The 20,219-nt window shown below is 41.6% G+C and overlaps 1 protein-coding gene across 2 annotated transcripts in view; it reads right to left on the minus strand.

The window, feature by feature from the left end:
- Positions 1-20,219, minus strand: part of FSHR (follicle stimulating hormone receptor) — a 281,173-nt gene that overhangs the window by 82,233 nt on the left and 178,721 nt on the right. For both annotated transcript variants that reach the window (XM_075535760.1, XM_075535759.1), the window contains exons 3-4: positions 2,670-2,744; positions 82-156 (exon numbers count right to left, since the gene is read on the minus strand). In XM_075535760.1, the coding sequence (XP_075391875.1) occupies positions 82-156; positions 2,670-2,744 (150 nt within the window). The remainder of the gene's footprint in view (positions 1-81; positions 157-2,669; positions 2,745-20,219) is intronic.

A 20,219-nucleotide genomic window follows, 5' to 3' on the forward strand; every position in this document is an offset into this window, starting at 1 on the left:
CCCAGAGTGGCGAGTGGGCATTTCATTAATGAGAAATGTACAAGTCAATAATAAAGGGTGACAGAAGACATGAGCTCTTACAGATACCGCAGGTTGGGAAGGTTCTGGAAGGCCTCGGGATCAATGTGCAGCAGGTTGTTGGCCTTTTCAATTCTACTATAAAAGAGGAAAGACCAAGTAAGTGATCTCAACAATAAGCAGTATTGTAGCATATTCTAGTTTATTCAAAGAGCACATCAATAACGCACCCATCCATTCATTGTTTCAACAAATGCTGAGCATGCATGCGGGCACATTTTGCTATACTAACTGTGTCAGCTCAATAGCCACCCTGTCTAATTTAACTCTCATCATCCAAGTTCACCTGGGATTTATCAGATGCAAAAAATAAAATCCCAAAATACTTGCTGAGTCATTTCACCATGAGCACAGATGGGTCTTTAAACAGCCAGGATTTCCCAGATCTTTAAACAGCCAGGAGGTTAAAAAAAAAAAAAAGGATTAGGACTAATATGGGTAAAGGAATTTTTGTCTGGTCTGAAGTCAGAGAAAGGGGAAAGAGAAACAACAAAAGAGGATGAAAAGAAGGTGGAAGGAAAGGAAAAAGGGTGAAGAAGGAAAAGGAGATAGAATGACAAGAAAGGGAGCAGACTGGAGGGCGAACAGTCTACCTCTGATTTTAACCATTACGCCCTGGCACTTGTGATTCCACTCCTGCTGTAGACTGCGGCTGCTCCCTCGCCCCTCTGCCCAGGGCTGGTTTGTGCTGTGTCCTGCTCAATATTCTGGAGGTGAGTATGTTCACATTTGGATTCTGACAGAGCCTCCCCTTTCCCTGTTTTGCTAGTTCAAGGTATATTTGCAGAAATGCCCTATGTTAATTACTTCCTCTCTGTGTCATTAGCTTTTATGTTGCAGTAACCTGTGGCTATCCAGACCCAAGTACCAGGTAATTAATCATTTCCAGTACAGTTGCTGCTCTGTGGGGGTGAGAACACCTCCTTATGCACAGAGGAGACAGGAGCAATCCCATCTCTACTTCCCACTAAACTGTATCCAGGGATGCCTACTCTACCCTGCCCAGAGGCTGGCTGCACATTCATCGATTTCTGTGATGCTCCATGTGGGTCATGAGAGCCCAATCAGGCTTTTGCTCTGATGAGGGTAGGGATAATAAGGCCAAGTTAAGATGGAAGAAGAGCTGAAAGGGATGGCATGAGGACCATGGGGAGGAGTGGGGGGAGGCTTAGTGACAAGGAGGAAGAATTAGGGTGGGAGGAGAAAAGGGTGGCAGGAAGAGTGGGGAGTAGGAAAGGAAGGGATGAGGGAAGGTCATTTAGGGATCAAGAGATTTATGGCCAAGTCTTTCTTCTACTGTGGATCTGGCTGGATGACCCTAGATGAGCCTCACAAGTTCTCTGTCCTTTTCCTTCTTCGCATGTGAAATGAGAGCGTAGTTCAGATTGGCTTTACTCCATGTGCTCTGTGAGAATTTTATAAAATGTTAATAAATGCTCCTTGAGTGTACACACACACACACTCACACACACATTCACACTCACACACACTCACACACACTCACACACACTCACACACACTCATACACTCACACACCCACACACACCCACACACACACTCTCACACTCACACACACTCACACACACACTGACACACACTCACACACACACTGACACACACACTCACACACACACACACTCACACACACTCTGACACACACACACTCACACACACTCACACTCACACACACTCACACACATACACTCACACACACACACACACACACTCATACACACTCACACACACACTCACATACCTTGATTATGGCACTAGGTGAGAAGCCCTTATTAAAATATCCTTTTTAAAATTTTAAGTTCATGTTAGCATATTCCTACAGCAACACAAACAAACAAAAAAAATCCCTTTACAACTTGATTTTACCAATGTTTCCAAATTTTATTTGACTGTGGAATCTTTTACCACCCGATAAACACTTAATTTTCTGAATGTCTAATGATCCAAATAACATAATTTAGAAAGTGCAGGACCAGGCAGGCTTAAAGTCTCTTCTGGCATTGATATTCTATGATTCTATAAATTAATTAAGGACTGGAATGATATAGATGTAAATCTAGTGAAATACTGTGTGAGTATTGGCATGGAAGAAAAAACAGGATATCAACAAGAGATAGTAAATTTGGCTGAGGTATTAGAGGGAGAAAGGATTATTTATGGCATTTTACTCTATGCCAATCGATGTGCTAGATCTCATTTATTCCTCATAGTATTCCTATGAAGTACATACTTTTATTTTTCAAGTTTTACAAAGGCAAAAACTACATCTAACTCCAAGTATATCATGTAGATTGTAGAACTTAGAGCATAGCTTTGGCTATGAAATAATTTTGGATGAGAGGATGGGGTGGGGGTACTTGTCTATAGTCTCAGGGTACATGTCTTGGGTCAATTAAATGAAAAATTCTTAGAGGGAGGGAAACAGAGGGTCATCAGAGAGAAACACTTGACAGCATCTTTTGACCACCAGTGATGCCGTATACGAAAGGTCTGGGCATTTGAGGACAGAGCAGGGTTGGTGATTTGCAGGAGTGCCCCAAGCAGCTGTGAGCAGACTCCCCGCCTTTATGACTTACATTTCATGTAACTTGGGAAGGTTGGAGAACACACCAGCCTCTATCACTTCCAAGACATCATTCTGAGAGATCTCTCTGCAGAGCAAAGACATTTAATCCATATCAGTTCAATTAGGAGCACAGTGCCAAGGATTCACAAAGCACAGGAAACTGTCCTTACCTTCATAGAAGTCAGCTATGGTGCTAAGAGAAAACGAATAGGTGAGACATGAAAAAAACAGTAGGCAGAGAGGTCCAAGACAATGGGTAAGTTCTGATATTACTAGTTAACAGATATTGAATCTGAGGCTGAAGACAAAGACATGCTCAAAGATATTTAGGGCTATGCAGGATGAGAACAGACTTTATTTATTGATTGATTTGTTTGAGATGAAATTATTTGTCTAAGATAAACTTATTTGTCATTGAAGGCTCCAAGTTCATTCCTATTCTACTTTTCCTTTGTTTTTAAAGCCTTTCAAACTACAATATATAGATTTGAGGGAAAAGGAATTTGGAGGGATTTTTGTTTTGTTTTAAAGAAACACTACATATTTACACAACCCATCTTAAGAAATGAAATAAATGAAATAAAACTCTATTAAACAGAGTTTTCTAGTTGAGAGGTCAGCAAACTACTTGCAAAGGGTCATGTAGTAACTATTTTGGATTCTGTGATCCATTTGCTCTCTTTTGCCATGACTCCACTCTGTCCGTGTAACGCAAAAGTGGTTCTCAATGATTCACAAATGACTAAGTACAACCGTGTTCCAAAATAGCCTTATTTATGAAAATAGGAAGCAGGCTGCATTTGGACCACAGGCTTCAGTTTGGCTGTCACCCTTGACTATGGAGTCAGGTTCACACTGCTAATCTGGGATTGGGGGATGAGGACCTGACTTCTGTCTGTTTGAAGGAAATACGGTTAAATGCTATGTCTTAATGTAAATCTGCTGCATAAGACTTTAAGTGTTGACATGCAAAGATGGTACTTTGAGGATGAAGCATCCTGACAGTGTCAGTCTGGGTACTTTAGAGAAACAAATCCACAGAAACTCATGTGTAAGAGAGAATTTTATATAAAAGTTAAGTGCACATCAAGAAAACATCCCAACCCAGTGCTGCCCAAACCCACAAGTCCAACATTAACCCATATGTCTGACACCAATCCACAAAGTCCTCCATCTCACAAAACACACACTATGATACTGACTGCAGGAGCAAAGCTGAATTAGTGAACGCATAAGCATCTCAGCACTGGCAGGGGTCTCCACACGGCTGCTCCAGCACCCAGGGCTGCATCGGGGTAGGTCCATGTGGCTTCTCCTTGGGGATGTCTTTCAGGAAGTGAGCCTTGCCAGCTGAAGCAGGGAACTGGCTAAGGCAGCTGCACCCTGGTCTAACCATCACCAAGAAAGAGACCTGAGAACTAGCAAGGTGAGGCTCACTGAGCCATTTATCCCTCCTCCCTTCAATTAAGCGCACATGTGTTTATCAGCCTGGTTGGCACAATTAACTACCTCACTGACCCAAGTCATGGTATTTTCAGTTACTTCTTAGACATGTGAAAGTTGGACACTGAAAAAGGAAGACAGACAAAGAATTGATGCATTTGAATTATGGTGCTAGAAGAATGTTGAAAGAACCATGGACTGCCAGAAGAGGTACAGCCAGAAAACTCTCGAGGTAAGCCTGGGGAGACTTTGTCTCATGTGCTTTGTACATATTTTCAAGGGAGACCCGTCCATGGAGAAAGACATCCTGCTAGACAGATAGAGGGGCCATGAAAAAGAGGAAGGCTCTCCACTGGGGATTAGTACAGTGGCTGCCACCATGAGCTCACACTTAAGGACGATTGTGAGGATGGCACAGAGGAGTCGTTTTGCATTCTGTTGCATATTGGATCGCTTTGAGTGGGATCCAACTTGATATACCCAACAGAATATTTCAAGGAGTAATTTGCGAACACAAAGGATGAGCCGCAGTATGAGGCAGAGCAGTGGGCTTGCTGTAAGTAAAGTCGGGTGTCTTTGAGCAGGAGGCGTGCTTGATGAATGAGGTACCTCCAAGCATTTAACTGAGGAGGTAAGTTTGCTGATTCGTGGAACTGGAGCTGAGGACCTTCAGAGTAAGGCTTGTGGTTGAGTGGGGTGCTATTTGAGCCTTTATCAATAGCTCTGAGCGGTCTGTGTGACATTGCCTGAGCAGGGCAGTGGCCACGGGCCTCATGTCTGAGAGGCCAAGAACCAGAGAGAGGAGTGCAGACAGCCATAGCTAGGAAGAGACTGTCCTGACCAAAGATCTATAGTCTCACTTAATATCTGTCAACGTTCTGACGAAGCCCAGAATCATGAGTATGGTACATGTGTTCTGCATGGCCATTGCAATGAATTATTGTCTCCAGAGGAGTAGAGTGCATTGGGAGGGATGATTGGTGTCAGCCTCCGCAGAGAAGACTGGAGGATAGAGGTGTGTCTGACATCAACCTCGTAGGAATTGACCACTGTGGGTCCACTCCTTCCCTTTGTGAAGTTAAGACAGACAGGGTCTCGGGCTCAGTTTTACAGAGGAGTGGAGACAGACAACAAGAAGAAATTTATTCTAATACAAAGGACTTGAGTGAAAGAGACACAGGGCAGGGTGGTGCTTAATGCAAATAAGGCCTGATTGTCCACAAGCTATTTCCATATTTACTACCCATTACCCATCAGAATCTATCACCACCCATTGTAGCATGTTAGCTTGATATTGTCTAAAAGGTAGGCATGTCTCCTTACCTATATGCATATTCTCCTAGTTTTCTTATACTGGTTTAGCTTTTCTTAGGTAAACAGAAATTTAAAATAAAAAAGAGGACCTGATGTTAAGGGCTTAAGTGGAGAGCAAATGCTTTGAAAATGATTAGGGCAAAGAATGTACAGATGTGCTTTATACAAATGATATATGTATATGTATGGACTGTGATAAGAGTTGTATGAGCTCCTAATAAAATGTTTTTTTTTTTTTTTAAAGAAATAGGATCCACCGGGAATGATGTCCTTCTCCAGGGACTGATTTCTCCTGATACCATGTTCAAAGGATGTGAGAGGAAATCTTGCCATCCTTGCTTCTAAGGAGCATTCTGGTTGTATTTAGTGTAAGACAGATTTGTTTGTTTGTTTTTGGCAGTCCATGGTACATTCAATATTCTTCACCAGCATCAGAATTCACACTCATCTATTTTCCTTCAGTCAATCTAAGGCAATGTCCAACCTATACCTGCATAGGAGATGACTTAAAATGCCATGCTTGGATATTTTTCATATTGGCTTCTTTAAAATATGCATTTGTTTCCTCCATGTATTTTGAAGCCTGATAGCACATGTACCTTTATCATTGAATAAAACTCCATTGTGTAAAACAAAACAAAAAAAGTTATTAAACAAACAAGATGAGGAACATATATAAAATGATTATTTCACAAGTTACTGTATATTTTGTGACCTCTACATCTGGAGCAGGAGACGGTCTTTGGGTAGAGGTGTGTGTGTGTGTGTGTGTGTGTGTGTGAGAGAGAGAGAGAGAGAGAGAGAGAGAGAGAGAGAGAGAGAGAGAGAATGAGGGCCGGAGGAGGGTGAAGAGCGTGCAGCAGTAAAAAAATACTTCACTGAGAAATCCAGCAACCTTGATCCACTCTCATCGGTGCTATTTATTTTTAAACCATTTATTAGGCGTCCTAGCTACTTAGTGCTGATAAAACAGAAATACTGAAAATGGATTTTAACCAACAGGCACTTATTATCTCACAATGCAGAGACGGAACTGTGGACGCTGGCTCCACGAGGAGGTTTCTCTGTGGCTCTGAGGGAAGATCTTTGTCTCTTCTGAGCTGCTCTGGGGTGAGGAGCTTCATGTGATTTGGCCTCAGTCTCCCCTTATCTCTGCTTTCTTGTTCAGTCTCTTTTATGTCAGTCTCAAGAGAGATCAACCTGAGATACACCCTACACGAATTTTGCCTCATTAATATAACAGACAAACATTCCCAAATGGGGTTATAACCACAAGTTTAGAGGTTAGAATTTATGAGAGATGTTTTGGAGAATATAATTCAGTTCATTTCACCCTTTGACCCTTGAACATGTATGTCCTGTTGTATGCAAAACACATCTTATCACATCATACTAAAAGTCTCCAATCAATCCAAGTCTAAAATCTTCTTAAGTCTCTAAATCAAATAGAACCGAGACTTTAAGCAGATCCATCCTGTGGCAACATTTCTCTTCATCTATGAAGGTGTGAAATCCAGACTACAAGTTCTCTGTTTCCAAAGAACAACAGTGGAAGAAGTTTTGGATAACAATTTTTATCTTCATAGGAGACCCACACTGCAGAAACCATGCTGCCGCAGATCTCACTCTGCAACCTAGAGGCCGGGCCCTCACGTCTTCAAATGGAAGCAGCTGCTTCCAAGGCTCTCTCAATAGTTATGCCAAGCTCTGAGCTGCCCCAAGAAAGGGAGTTTGCCTGCTCTTGAAGCCTAGCAGCTACAGCCCATTTGGCCTGTTCCGCCAAATAGAATTCTTTCCTTTCACTATTTATCTGTCTCCTTTAGCCTAGCAAGTGGGCTCTCTGCTAACAGTTCATTGGTCACAGGTTCAGTCTCTAACAACAGATTATATAGCTACATCCTTGGTGAACATTGTAGGACACATATTCTTATTTTGTACAACAATATTATCCAAGTTTTTAAGTTCTGTTTTCATTTTGTATAAAGACTGAAGTCACTGCCACTGATTTGATTCTGACTCATATTCACCCCATAGGACAGAGTAGAACTGCCTCTGTGGGTTTTCCAAAACTATATCTCTTTACAGGATTCAAAAGCCTCATCTTTCTTCCCCAGAGCAGCTGGTGGTTTCAAACTGTTGACCTTGTGGTTAGCAGGGCTTCTCTCATTTTTTACAGGCTGTGATATTTTCAATAGCTTCACAAGGAAGGCAAGAGAAGAATGGCCCATGTGATGCACAGTGCTGGTGACGAATATACACAGGACCACGGGCTGCTGGGAGAACAGAGGGATTCCTGTTAGAGGAAGTAGGGCCCAAGTGCTCCCTGTCTCACATGGTATCAGGAGAGACTGAAGCACAAACCACACTCAATGCCATCTAGTCAATACTGATGCACAGTGACCCTATAGGACAGGGTAGGATGGCCCCCGTGATGTTGTGAGACTGTAACTATGCACGGGAGTCAAAAGCTCAGTCCTCCGAAAAGGACACCATGCTTGGTAAAGTAGAAGATCAGGAAAAAAAGAAAAATGACATCGTTGGGGGAACCATGTACGCAAACACAGAACAATGGTGAGGATGGTGCAGGACGAGGGAATATTTGCTTCCAACCTTCTGTTGGATGAGGGTTGATGAATCAGAAGGGACTCAATGGCACCAAACCACAAATATTCCCAGGACAGTTTATATTGTACATAGACTTGGAGTTTCTATGAGTTATAATGCAGCATGAAGGAAGAGGGTAGGAATACTTCTGTCATCATCAACGCAGATAGCAACGATAATATAGAACTTAAAATATTACTTTGCCACAATATTGTACTGCTCAGCACTGTACTGCTGAGTGCAAGATCACAAAATTCATATACCCCCTCCCCCCCCAAAAAAAGGCTCTGTGATACTGAATTTAGCAAAGGATTCACACATTTAAGTGTTCCAAGGGTAATTTTCTTCAGCAAAAAGATCTCAACATCACTGCTCCCAGTAGTGATACTGGGCCAAGCAATGGGGCTTCCTCCTGGTCTTGCCACAGTGTCCTTCAAAGCTTCTGAGAATGAAGAAAGTCAATGTATCATCATTAGGAGGCACCCGGTGGCGTCGTGGTTATGCTTTAGGCATTTCCAGCAGTTTGAAACCATCAGCAATTATTTGGGCGAAAGACTGGGCTTTCTACTCCCATAAACAGGTACAGTCTAGAAAATCCACAGAGGGTGCATTGACTGGGTGGCAGTGAGTTTGGTCTGAGTCAGAAAACACTAAAACAGAGTTCAAGATATGTTTTCCAGTATTTAGATTTTTTCCTCATTAAATTGTTAAGAGGACTAAGACAATACATTCAAAGCAGATAACTGAGTGATTGGGATTTGTTAAATGCTCCATAAATATTGATGTTACTGTTGACAAGGAGATGAAGCAACAGGGACACTCATATTTGTTAGCAGGAGTGTAAAATATACAATGATTCTGGAGCAGTTTAGCAGCCCCTTACAGAATTAAACATACTTTCTTGTAATTCACCAGTTTTATGCTTGTGTCTACTCAAGCGAAATTAAACTGACAAACACCTGAAACAATAAAAAAATGTCCATAACAGCTTTATCTGGAAGAGCCAAAATCTTGGAACAGGCAATGGATAATCAAGAGGATACCACTCACCAATGAAATGAAAGAAACTGCTGTTATAATATGGTTGAACTATAAAAAATATCATGCTGTGTGAAAGAGGTCAGCTACAAAGGAAAGTATATCCCATGATTCCATTTATGGAGTCCTAAAATATGGGGGAAAGACAGAAATCAGGCTAGTTGTTGCCTGGGTACTGGGATGGGAGTTGTTGACTAGGAACAGGAAGGGGGAAATGTTCTGTATCAGAATGGGAAGCATGGGTGTATACATTTGCTTACCTCATCAAACTTTAAATGTAAAAATAGGAGCATGTAATTTATCGCATATAAAAAATATCTCAATAAAACCGATAGAAAAGTGCATATCAGTCAAAGGAAGGAAAGCAAATGATATACTGCTTTTGGAGAACTCTGAATTAGGGGAACTGGCCCGAAGTTGTTTAAGTCCTTGTTCTCTTCTTTTACTGCATGTAAGGTTCCTCTCTCTCTACTTGTTTTTATTTTTGTTTCTGTTTTCACCTGTAAAATGAGTAGTTGGACTACACCAGGCCTTTTCAATCATGCAAGCACACCTGGAGGAGCTTTAAGGAATTCCAAAGCTGGGATGGAAATTAAAGATTTGGATTCATGAAGTCTGGAGTGAAGCCCTGGCATTGATTCTTTCTCCCTTTAATCCTCCAAGTGAAAGCGACTCACATGTGCAATGATATTTGAGGATTACTGGGTTAGATGGTTATTAACATCCCTTTAATATCTATGATTTTTGCTCAATAAAAAGTTGCTTCAGGACTCAGGGCAAAAATTCCCTTGGCTGCTATGACAAGAGGTTGGAGACCTAAGGTTGTTGGAGCACAAGACACAATAAAATGAAATAGCAATAGAAACCTGGGGCTAGAATCTGAAGTCGGGGTAAAATAGAGGAGGCACTAGTTAGATTTAGTTGTCTACATGTAAGAAACTCAATCTAACAGTTTGCAGTATTTAAAATATTAAATGTATGGCAAAAGATATGTGGAAATATTACATAATAGCACCTTAGTTTGACTAGTGCATGAAATTTGATGGTCTTTTTCTGTTCATTTGCTTCTGTATTGTCACTGTATTCAAGTGAGTTAGAATAGCCATTACTACCTCCAGGGAGTTTAATGGACATGACTTAGTGATATGAATAGGATTTTGCTCTCCCAACATATGTACACGAATCTCCACTGCGCTACCTATGGATTGAATTTAATATAATGTAGTTATCTTTCATAATGCAATTAATATAACCCACCAGTCAGTTGAAGTCATACTGGTGTTGGCTAGATCCTAAGACTAGACAGATGTTATCTCACAACTAACCAAATTAGATGAAGCTACAAACGCAGGATCTCCAAGGATTATCTTCTAAATGAAGTTGAAAAAACATCCTGAATTCAGACATTCAGTTTCCTGAAGAACTGGAAAATAAATTTCTGCTTTTTTTAAAAATTTTATTTATTTATTTATTTTTAAAATAAATTTCTGTTTTTTATAGCCACCTGTTTATGGTATTTGTGTTACAACATGTGTTAGACAGGGTTTTCTAGAGAAATAAAACCAGGACACTAAGGATTATATATAATATAATATAATATAATATAATATAATATAATATAATATAATATAATATAATATAATATAATATAATATTATATTATATTATATTATATTATATTATATTATATTATATTATATTATATTATATTATATTATATTATATTATATTATATTATATTATATTATATTATATTATATATATATACACATACAACACGAAGGAATATAACAGCTAATTAGTTCACCCAGCAGTACAGAGAGCTCACTTCAACTCACTTCCTTGGACCAGTTAATAGACTGGAAGTCTTTCAATTCACAAGGGCTGCTGGGTCCAAGGTCAAGGAAGCAGACAGCTGAGACTTCCCTAGGGCAACGCAGGCAATCCAGCCAAAGGCATAAAACAGCAGGGTGGGTCACCAACAGTCAGCAGCTCAGGAGTTTAGCACAGCAGGCGAGGATGGGATCTCGAACTCAAGCTATGCAAGATGACAGGATTTGACAGCCTCAAGCTCAAACGATGTACACGCCAGTAGTGTGGTAAAGCAGGTCTCGAAGGAACCTCAAGCTCTAGTGACACAATCCATGGATTGACTGTCCCACCGATGGTGTTGAGTCAGATAACTAGTTAAAGCAGCTGCATGATGGTCTGATCACCAGAGAGCAAGAGAGAGAGAGGTGGGGCTTGTTGCTCCATTTATCTTCGCCCTCTAATCAAACTGTGACCTTATTAATCTCACATGCTCCTATTGGCCAGGTTGGCACAATAAACCTACCTAGCACAAAACAGCACTAGGCTAAAATAATACAAATATGGGACTAATGAAACTGATCTTTGAGTGCAGGGTTTGGAGACTTTACTTCTAGATGATTTATCAAACCATTCATTGACTTAGAAGATTTCAGCTGAGATGAGAAAAAAATGTTTTTAATTGGAGCAATTCAAGATTTGATAGTGTTTCTGTGGAATCAGCAGGTATGTCTTAGACTGGGTTCTTTAAAGGGGCAAAATTCATGGGGCAGTATATATATAAATATAGATATAAATGTAAAGATGAGAAGAGGGAGATCATGCATTTGTGGACACTGGCAAGTCTCAAGTCAGTGGGCCAGGCATTCGCTAAGAAGCTTCTGTTGACTCATGTGGTTACTGGAGCTGATAATCCCCAAATTGGTAAATCAGGATGGATGACTGTTTCACAGGGTTTGGGGAGGTGGTGAATCCCAAAACGGATGGATCAGATGGCAGGCTTTGGCTCATGTCCCAACAATCAGCTGTCAGAGGTGACAAGTAGACTATAAGATAGACAAAGAGTGAATTTTACCAGCATATCCGTATATATTGGATGCAGGCCACACTTCAAGGAAATTCTTCATTTCCATGATCGGCTACTCACATCAAATCTCAAAAGGGAAGAGGATTGCACACAATCTTCCAAACCACTGTGAATCGTATGGTCTAGCCAAGGGGGCATATAGCGTTAAGTATCCTTCACGGAAAGTTTCTTATTCCTCCAGGTCCTCAGACTTCCTAAATGTCCCAGTTAATGCAATCAGCTCATTGTTCTGTCATTGTTTGCTTCCATGTATAATTCCCGCCCTGAAGACTTTGACCTCCTGGAATTACCTTATTTGTGGTTGAAGGCGGGGGGGTACCAACCTCCCCCCCCACACTAATCATGGGTTCAATAGGCACAGTTGTACGGTTAAGATATATAAATATTATATTAAAATCACCGACAGCATGAGAGAGAAAAGAGATATTGAAATAATGGAGTCAGACACATATCATGGTAGCAAACTCACCTCAGCCCCGCTTGGTGGTCCATATGGAGAGAGGGGGACGGGAAGGAGGACAAGGGGAAAGGGAACATGGGAGCGAGGACAGGAGAGGAGTGGGGGACTGACGAAATGTCCAGGGAGGAGTTGAGAGCTAGCAAGCTCTATTAGCCCAGGCCCATAAACCTTTGGGGGGGCGTGCAAGCCCACTAATTACAGGTAAAGACATACGTCACAGGAAGGGCTTACACTATAGGTTATACAGTGACGAGAGGGGGACAATCTAGGAACATACATGCAACAGGAAGAGGAGGGATTGTGGTATACATGTGACAAGATGGGCGGATCCAAGATTCAGGGTGGCAGCTTAACTTGGATGTCACAGAGCGGTTTGGCCTGTTTCTTGGCTCAACTGATAGAGACCATTATCAGTAGGGTGTGCACTCCACCTACAGGAACCAAATGGCTGAGGGCCTGTCCATTGTCCTTACCAGCAGGGAGCAGGGCCTACCTTGTCTGGCAACTACCTCCAGGGAGGATGCCTGTAAGTATCTGACCTCCCCACTCCATGTCTTTGGGGGAGATAAAGCTGGGGAAAAGTCTCTATATAATCCCACACTTAATCATCTTTGAATCCATAACATTTTAAAAATTGTTTTAAATAATTTTATTGGGGCCTCGTACAACTCTTATCCTAATCCATACACCCATTCATTGTGTCAAGCATATTTGTATATTTATTGCCATCATCATTCTTCACACATTTGCTTTCTACTTGAGCCCTTGGTATCAGCTCCTCATTTTTCCTCCTTTCTCCCTACTTCCCATCCCTCATGAAACCTTGATAATTTATAAATTATTATCATTTTTAATCATTTTATTGCGGGATCATACAACTCTTATCACAATCTATGCATATATCAATTGTATGAAGCACATTTGTACATTCATTACCCTCATCATTCTCAAAAACATTTGCTCTCCACATAAGCCCCTGGCATCAGCTCCTCATTTTTCTCTTCCCCTCCCCTCCTCCCTCCCTCAGGAACCCTTGATAATTTATAAATTAATTATTTTGTCATATCTTACCAACTCCCTCAGCCACTTTTCTGTTGTCCATCCCCCAGGGAGGAGGTTATATGTAGAGCATTTGGTGGTCGTTGGCATGTGGTTGTCGTTAGGTGCCACGGAGTAAGCTCTAATTTATTGTGACCCTACACATAAAAGAACCACACCCTGCCCAGTCCTGAGTCATCCTCACACTTGTTATGTTTAAACTCATAGTTCTGTCACGTTGTGAACCCGCTTGTTGAGGTTTTCCTCTTGTTCACGACCCCGCTCCCATCCTACGCATGAGGTCCTTTTCCTGGGACTGACCTCTCTTGATAATATGTCCAAAGTGCATACGACTTGGCATCCTTGTTTCTCAGAACCATTCAATCTCGACTTCTCCAAAGGCAGATCTGGGTGTTCTTTGGGCAGTCCCTGGTGATCTCAATAGTTTGTATCAGCTCCACAAATAAATGCACGGGTTCTTCTTCAGTCTTCCTTATTTGAGGCAAACGAAAATAGCATGGCTCGGGTCACACACACTTTAGTTCTCAAAGCAACACTTTTGATTTTCTACACTTTAAGGAAAGTCTTATGCAGCAGGATTATCTAATGCAACGTGTCATCTGATCTCGTGACGACTGCTTCTCTGAGCACTGATTGTGAATCTAAGCAAGATGCAATCCTTCACAACATTGATTTTTTTCTTCATTTATTATATTACCCACTAGTAATATAAGCAGGATTGTGGTCTTCTTTACATTCCATTGTAATCCATGTTGAAGGCTGCAATTCTTGTTCTTCATCAGCAAGGTCTTCAAATCCTCCTGGATTTCAGCAAGCAGGGTTGTATCATCAACATATTGCAGGTTCTTACTAAACCTTCCTCCAAACCTTACAATGCATTCTTCTTCAGATAACCCAGCTTTGCTTATTATTTGCTTAATCTCCAGATTGGATAAGAAAGGTGAGAGGATATAGCCCCGATGTGCACCTTTCTTGATTATAAACCATTTGGTGTTCTCTTATTCTTTTCACACGAATGTCTCTTGATCTCTGAACAGGTTCCACATGTAGTAGGCGCTAAATAAATGTTTAGGGTAGGGCTACATGAATGCATATATAGACGAATGAGTACATAAAGGAAGGAAACAATTTCAGGCACAGCAATAACATCTTTAAAACTGTGAAGTTTGCTTCTTTGTGTTTTTCTTTCCCCTTGCTCCCTTGTGTAGAAAAATACCCAGGACTGGGAAATAAAAGAGAAAAGACATGGGCAGGCTTTTAGGAGCTTATTTATGAGTCAGGCATTTTTATTCATATATGAGGAACACATATGTGCATTTACTCTGCCCGACTAATAGCACTTGGAGCCTGCTGATGCCTTTGCCCATCTATTTCTGGGCAACAGCATTCCCCCAATATGCTCTGCCTTCCAGATGAAGTTCCTCAATTGACAAAATACTCAGAGAGGGAAAGGCTGGGAGACCCACTGGTCATTGTGGGCATTCCTCATGCATCTGATAAAGGGCGGCTGGAGATTGCTCCAAAAGTTCCCATTGCACTGAACTTCCATCTTTCTCTGACGTAAGGAAAGCATGTCTGTGCATGAGGGCCTGGCGTTTCCTGAGCATTCTCTTTGTGGTGGGTTCCAAAACCACAATCACATTATCCCTGTGGATTTGTAATACGTTGCCATGGGAATGATAGTAAGATATAAGTACGCCAATGAGCATTGAGGAGAATGAGGGGTGTGGGGTGGATGGAACCTGAGGAAGTAAATGAACAAGTAGATTTCAAGCAGGTTCCGCATAAAGTTTTAGCCTATCAGAGTGGTTCATTTGTCCATCAGTGGAAGCCTTCATGTCGCTTTGATGCTGAACAGGTTTCAATGAAGTTTTCAGGCTAAGAACTAAGAAGCCTGGTGATCCACTTCTGAAAATTCAGCCCATGATCACACTGGTCTGATCCTCAACTGATCACCAGTGCAGAAGCTGGCAGCATTGTGCATGAGGTCTCTCTGAGAAGGGAGGCAGCGTGAAGATGGCTAAGAGCAACAACAACAACAGAAGAGAGACGCATTGATCCCATGTTGAGATTGCTTCATTTAGAGAAGGGCTGCTACAGGTTTACAGGATAAAGAAGGACTGAAGACCAGGAGTTAATGGCCTCTCTACCATTTCCAAGACATCTTTGAACTGAGAACAGCATATAAGAACAGAAAAAAACACCTTATAGAAAGTTATTTTTTCTTTTTCTGATACAGAAAATATTATTAAACTGCCTTCCCCATCTTATTCCATCTTCCTACGTCACTCTCCACAGAATCCCATTTTCCAACAGAATCACAGAATTCCAACACATCTACTCCTCTCTAACCAAGTATATTATAGGATACCATTGCATTAAAATACTTATAATTCTAGATGGAATCATATTTCTTTCACTTGGTTTTAAGAATCTCAGGTGAAATTAAGGGACTCTCCCTTCTCTGCTTTGCCTGTGTCCAGGTGCTCCCACACCTACTAGCACAGCTTCTTCACACATCATATTGGGCTTTCACTCTCATTTGTCTCCCTTTATGGCACAGAACTCGAGCAGAAGAGACAGTGTCTTTTATCTTGGTACTCCTGCTCCCAGACGCAAGTTTATTGAATGAAGGAATGAGCTTTGAAAGATTATAAAAGATTTTTCACGTTGGCTTTTGCACAATGAAACTGAGTTCATGAAAACAAAGTATTTGCAAATCAACTGCAGCCTAACACAGGAGGGAAGCTTCTTGTTTAGCAGACCTTGGGGTGAATCCTTTTACAAGTGAAGAAATATCAACAAATAGTCAAGAAATTTGGATAAGCAGATGCTGTTTCTCAGGGGAGGAGCTCTGGTAGTGCAGTGGATACACTGCAGGCTTCAAGCTGCAAGGTTAGTAGTTCAAAACCCCTAGCTGCTTCATGACAGATAGACGGGACGCCATACAGAGGTAGAGCCTTAGAAACGTACAGGGGGCAGTTCTGCCCTGTCCTACCGCATCCTATGAGAGGGCATCAATTCAATGGCAGTGAGTTCTTTGTTTGGGAATGTCTTAGGTGCTGGACTCAATACTCAGGATCTAGAGATGAATAAATGAGTTACTGAGTTTTATCGACCAATTAATCAATACTAGGCCAGCAGTCTAGGATTTACTTTATTGAGTTCTACTTTCATTCATTGGGTTGCATCTGATCAATTGCAGAAATAAATAGATTGTTGGATGTTATCATATGCCTATAACACTATATATATGCTGATGACATGGTACTTCAAAATGCTCATAGAAAACAGAATGAAGAAAAAAGAAAGAAAACAGAATGAAAAGTTAATATACCTTTCCTATGAATTTTATGAATCCTTCACACACACACACACACACACACACACACACTATATATATATATATGTTGGAATTTGCACTATCTCTGTTACCCCAGTTCTTAGAATACTACACAACCCACATAAATACAAGATGGAAGACATGAAGATTTCTCTGAAAATTTCTCCCAGAAAAGCTTATGAAATTCTCCAAATATATGCAACCACCTTCCTTTCGAATTCTGTTAAGGTCCATGCCTGAGATTTTGGAATTGACACCTGAGTCTGAATTTTGCCACTTTCCCCCACTATACATGGTACTTATGTTCTCATAAGATCATAAAAAACAATCAACCTGCAAGTTCCCCTGCTATGAAAAATTTGAAGTTTCAAGCAATAACTCATTTGATAAGCATTTATTTTAGTATATATTCCATGCAAGTGTAAAGCATGCAAGACAGTAAAAACCAGCCAACCTACTTTCTAAAAATCTTCAGATTAGTTAAATAAAAGGCATTTGTATGGTAAGCTGGCAGTGCAGGTCAATAGAACAGATGTCTGGGAAAATGTGTGATGCTTGCCAAGCGCTGCCAAGCGTGCTGTAACACATAGCCACCGGCACTGTTGTTACCTGTTGCCATGGAGTTGTCGCCAACGCATGTAGATTTTGTGTGCAGAATAACAAAGTACTGCGGAATCCTGCGCCATTCATGACCTCTGAGATTTTCATGTCCGATGCTGTGGTCAATGAGTCAGTCCATCACCTGGAAGGTTTGCTTCATTTCTTTTTTGTCTTCTACTTTATCAAACATGCTGTTCATTTTTCAGTGACTGGTCTTTCCTGATGGCTTATTTACAGGAAGCAAGATAAAGACTCTCCGTTCTAATTTTTCAGGAGCATTCTTGTTGTATTTTCTCCTATTATCAATTTGTTCATTCTGTTGGTAGCCCATACTATGTGCAATATGCCTTGCCAACTATTGAGTCACTATGAATCAGAATAAGCTCACTGACAATGAGTTTTATTTTGTTTTAGGCATTGTCTATTCAGTGGGTGTGGCACTAAATACTTGACATGAATAATATTACTAACGACCATATCTTCCCAGGACACTGCTGACTCATACTTGTCTTAGTTTATCACTCATGTGAACAGAAAGGTGAGCTTAGAAATCAGGCAGGCCTGTGATTGAATGTTGTCTTTAGTGTTGCCTTGCTCTAAGATCTTGGACACATTGATTAACCTCCCTTCTCTTTATTTCAATAGGAGTACTTATACCCACCTACTATGGAAGTTTTGTGGATTATGAAGAAAATATGTGGCACAGAGTTTCAGCTTTCTGCTAAGATTTATCCCTGGTGACACCAATGGTTAGTCACTCTGCTGTAACCAAAGGTTGGTGGTTCTAACCCATTTAGCAACTCTGCAGGAGAAGATGTAGTGCTCATGTTCCACCAAGATTATAGCCAAGTAAACTCTGCGGACAGTTCTGCTTTGTCACATGGGCTGGTCATGAGTCAGAATTGACTCAATGCCACCCAGCCACAGCAGCGTAATCTCTGGATGCACAACCGGACTACATTTCTGGGCCAATCATGTTAGATGGCACCTCCTGTTGACTGGGAGCTGAAATAATGTGTAGCTCTCTAGGCCTGGCCCATCAGGTCCCCATCTTGTTTCATGAGGTCCTCCAGGCTTGGTTTCCTTTACATCTGAGTGGCTAGACCCACCTATAGGAATCTTGAAAGCCACAGTTGGAGAGAGAGAAACTGCTTAAGGCCTGGGATGCTAACGAACAGTGCTGAGCAAAACCACCCTGTAGGACTACATGAGAAAGAAAGAAATTTCTTGTTTTAAAAGGCCCTGATATGTGGAACTTTGTATCATAGTCATATACCTAAGGCAAGAGACCTCACCCTGAGTGATACTTAGCCCAGGTTCAGCAAATAGGCCTTCAACTGGTGCAGGACTTACGCTTTGCAACTAGTACTGAGTGAAAAGTCTGTGCACACAGCAAGTGATAAATAACTTCTTGCTCACCGATTTAGGAGCCATCCAGGAGTATTGCTTGACCAAATTATACGATCCTTCTCAAAGTTCCCTATATTTCATTTATCCAGTGATCTCTCTTTCTTTAATTGCTGTCGAGTTAAAGTCCGCTTATGGCAGTCCTTATGCGTCGTAGTAGAACTGAGCTCAACGGGGGGTTTCAATGGCTGATGTTTTCGAGGTGTGTAGCTTGCCAGACGAGCCCTGTAAGCATACTGGTTATGAGTTGGGCTGCTTACTGCAAGATCTGCAGTTCAAAACCCCCAGCCGCTCCACTGGAGAAAGACAAGGCTTTCTACTTCCATAAGTCACCGTCTCAGAAACTCACAGAGGAAGTGCTGGTCCATCCAATAGGGTCGCTCTGAGTCGGAATCGACTCAATGGCAATGTGTTTATGTAGATCGCCAGGTTTTGTTTGCTGAGGTGCTTCCAGGTGAGTTTGAATCTCCTGTTGCTGGTTGGCAGCCACATGCATTACCTGTTTATACCACAAAGAGACTCCCCTCTCCCTTAAAACGAAATGTCCTGGAGCCGAGTTGCCGGGCCTTTTGCACCGAGTACACCCGGTGAGGGGTCCAGTGTGTCAGAGGTCCTGGACACTTCCCCCTTCTTTTTAAAGCTTTGTCACGGAAAAGAGAAACCAGCATTTCAGCAAAAATACCTTTTCGAGCACGAATCCTACTGAATCTATGCGCACACGAGTCCTGGGAGGAGTTACGAGTTATGAGAAACGTGCACCCTCTTACGAGCAGCCCTCAGGAGACTCAGCGATGCTGGAGGCCACGGTCCTTGAAATCCCAAACCAGCATTGCACCGGATCTGACTCCTGAAGTGGAGTAAGAGGAAGTCTTTCACCACTTCTTAAAAATCACTCCCTTCCTCTGACATCTCATTTCTTTTGTGAAATATTTTGAAGATTCTCTGTCCCTCCATACATGTTTTACTCCAGCCTTGGTAGTTGGCCAGGCTGTTCAAGATCCTATGAATTACTCCTATCCATGTACCAGGAGGAAAGGCACCTAGCTTTGTTGTACAAAGATGATGCCACTTACTAATGTTTGCATTCCTTCACCAGAGTCCGGAGTCCGGAGACCGAGATTGCCCTCCCAACACTGCCACTGATGAATTGTTCTCCTGAGTCAAAGCGGTTGACTTCTCTGGGTCTTTGTTTCCTGGCTCTAAAACAACACTGTTGATCCCAATGGTCTCCAGGGTCCCTTCTTGCACTAGAATTTTGTGATTTTGATTATTTCTGTGATCCTATTATTGAAAGGCAGCCAGCCACATCATTGCCACCCTCCGTGACAAGCGGTTTCTATTTATAGCAACCAATTACAAGGATCTACATGTGACCTTCTCCCTGGGGGATGGACAA

Source organism: Tenrec ecaudatus, chromosome 17, assembly GCF_050624435.1.
Source record: "Tenrec ecaudatus isolate mTenEca1 chromosome 17, mTenEca1.hap1, whole genome shotgun sequence".
NCBI classification, from domain to species: domain Eukaryota; kingdom Metazoa; phylum Chordata; class Mammalia; order Afrosoricida; family Tenrecidae; genus Tenrec; species Tenrec ecaudatus.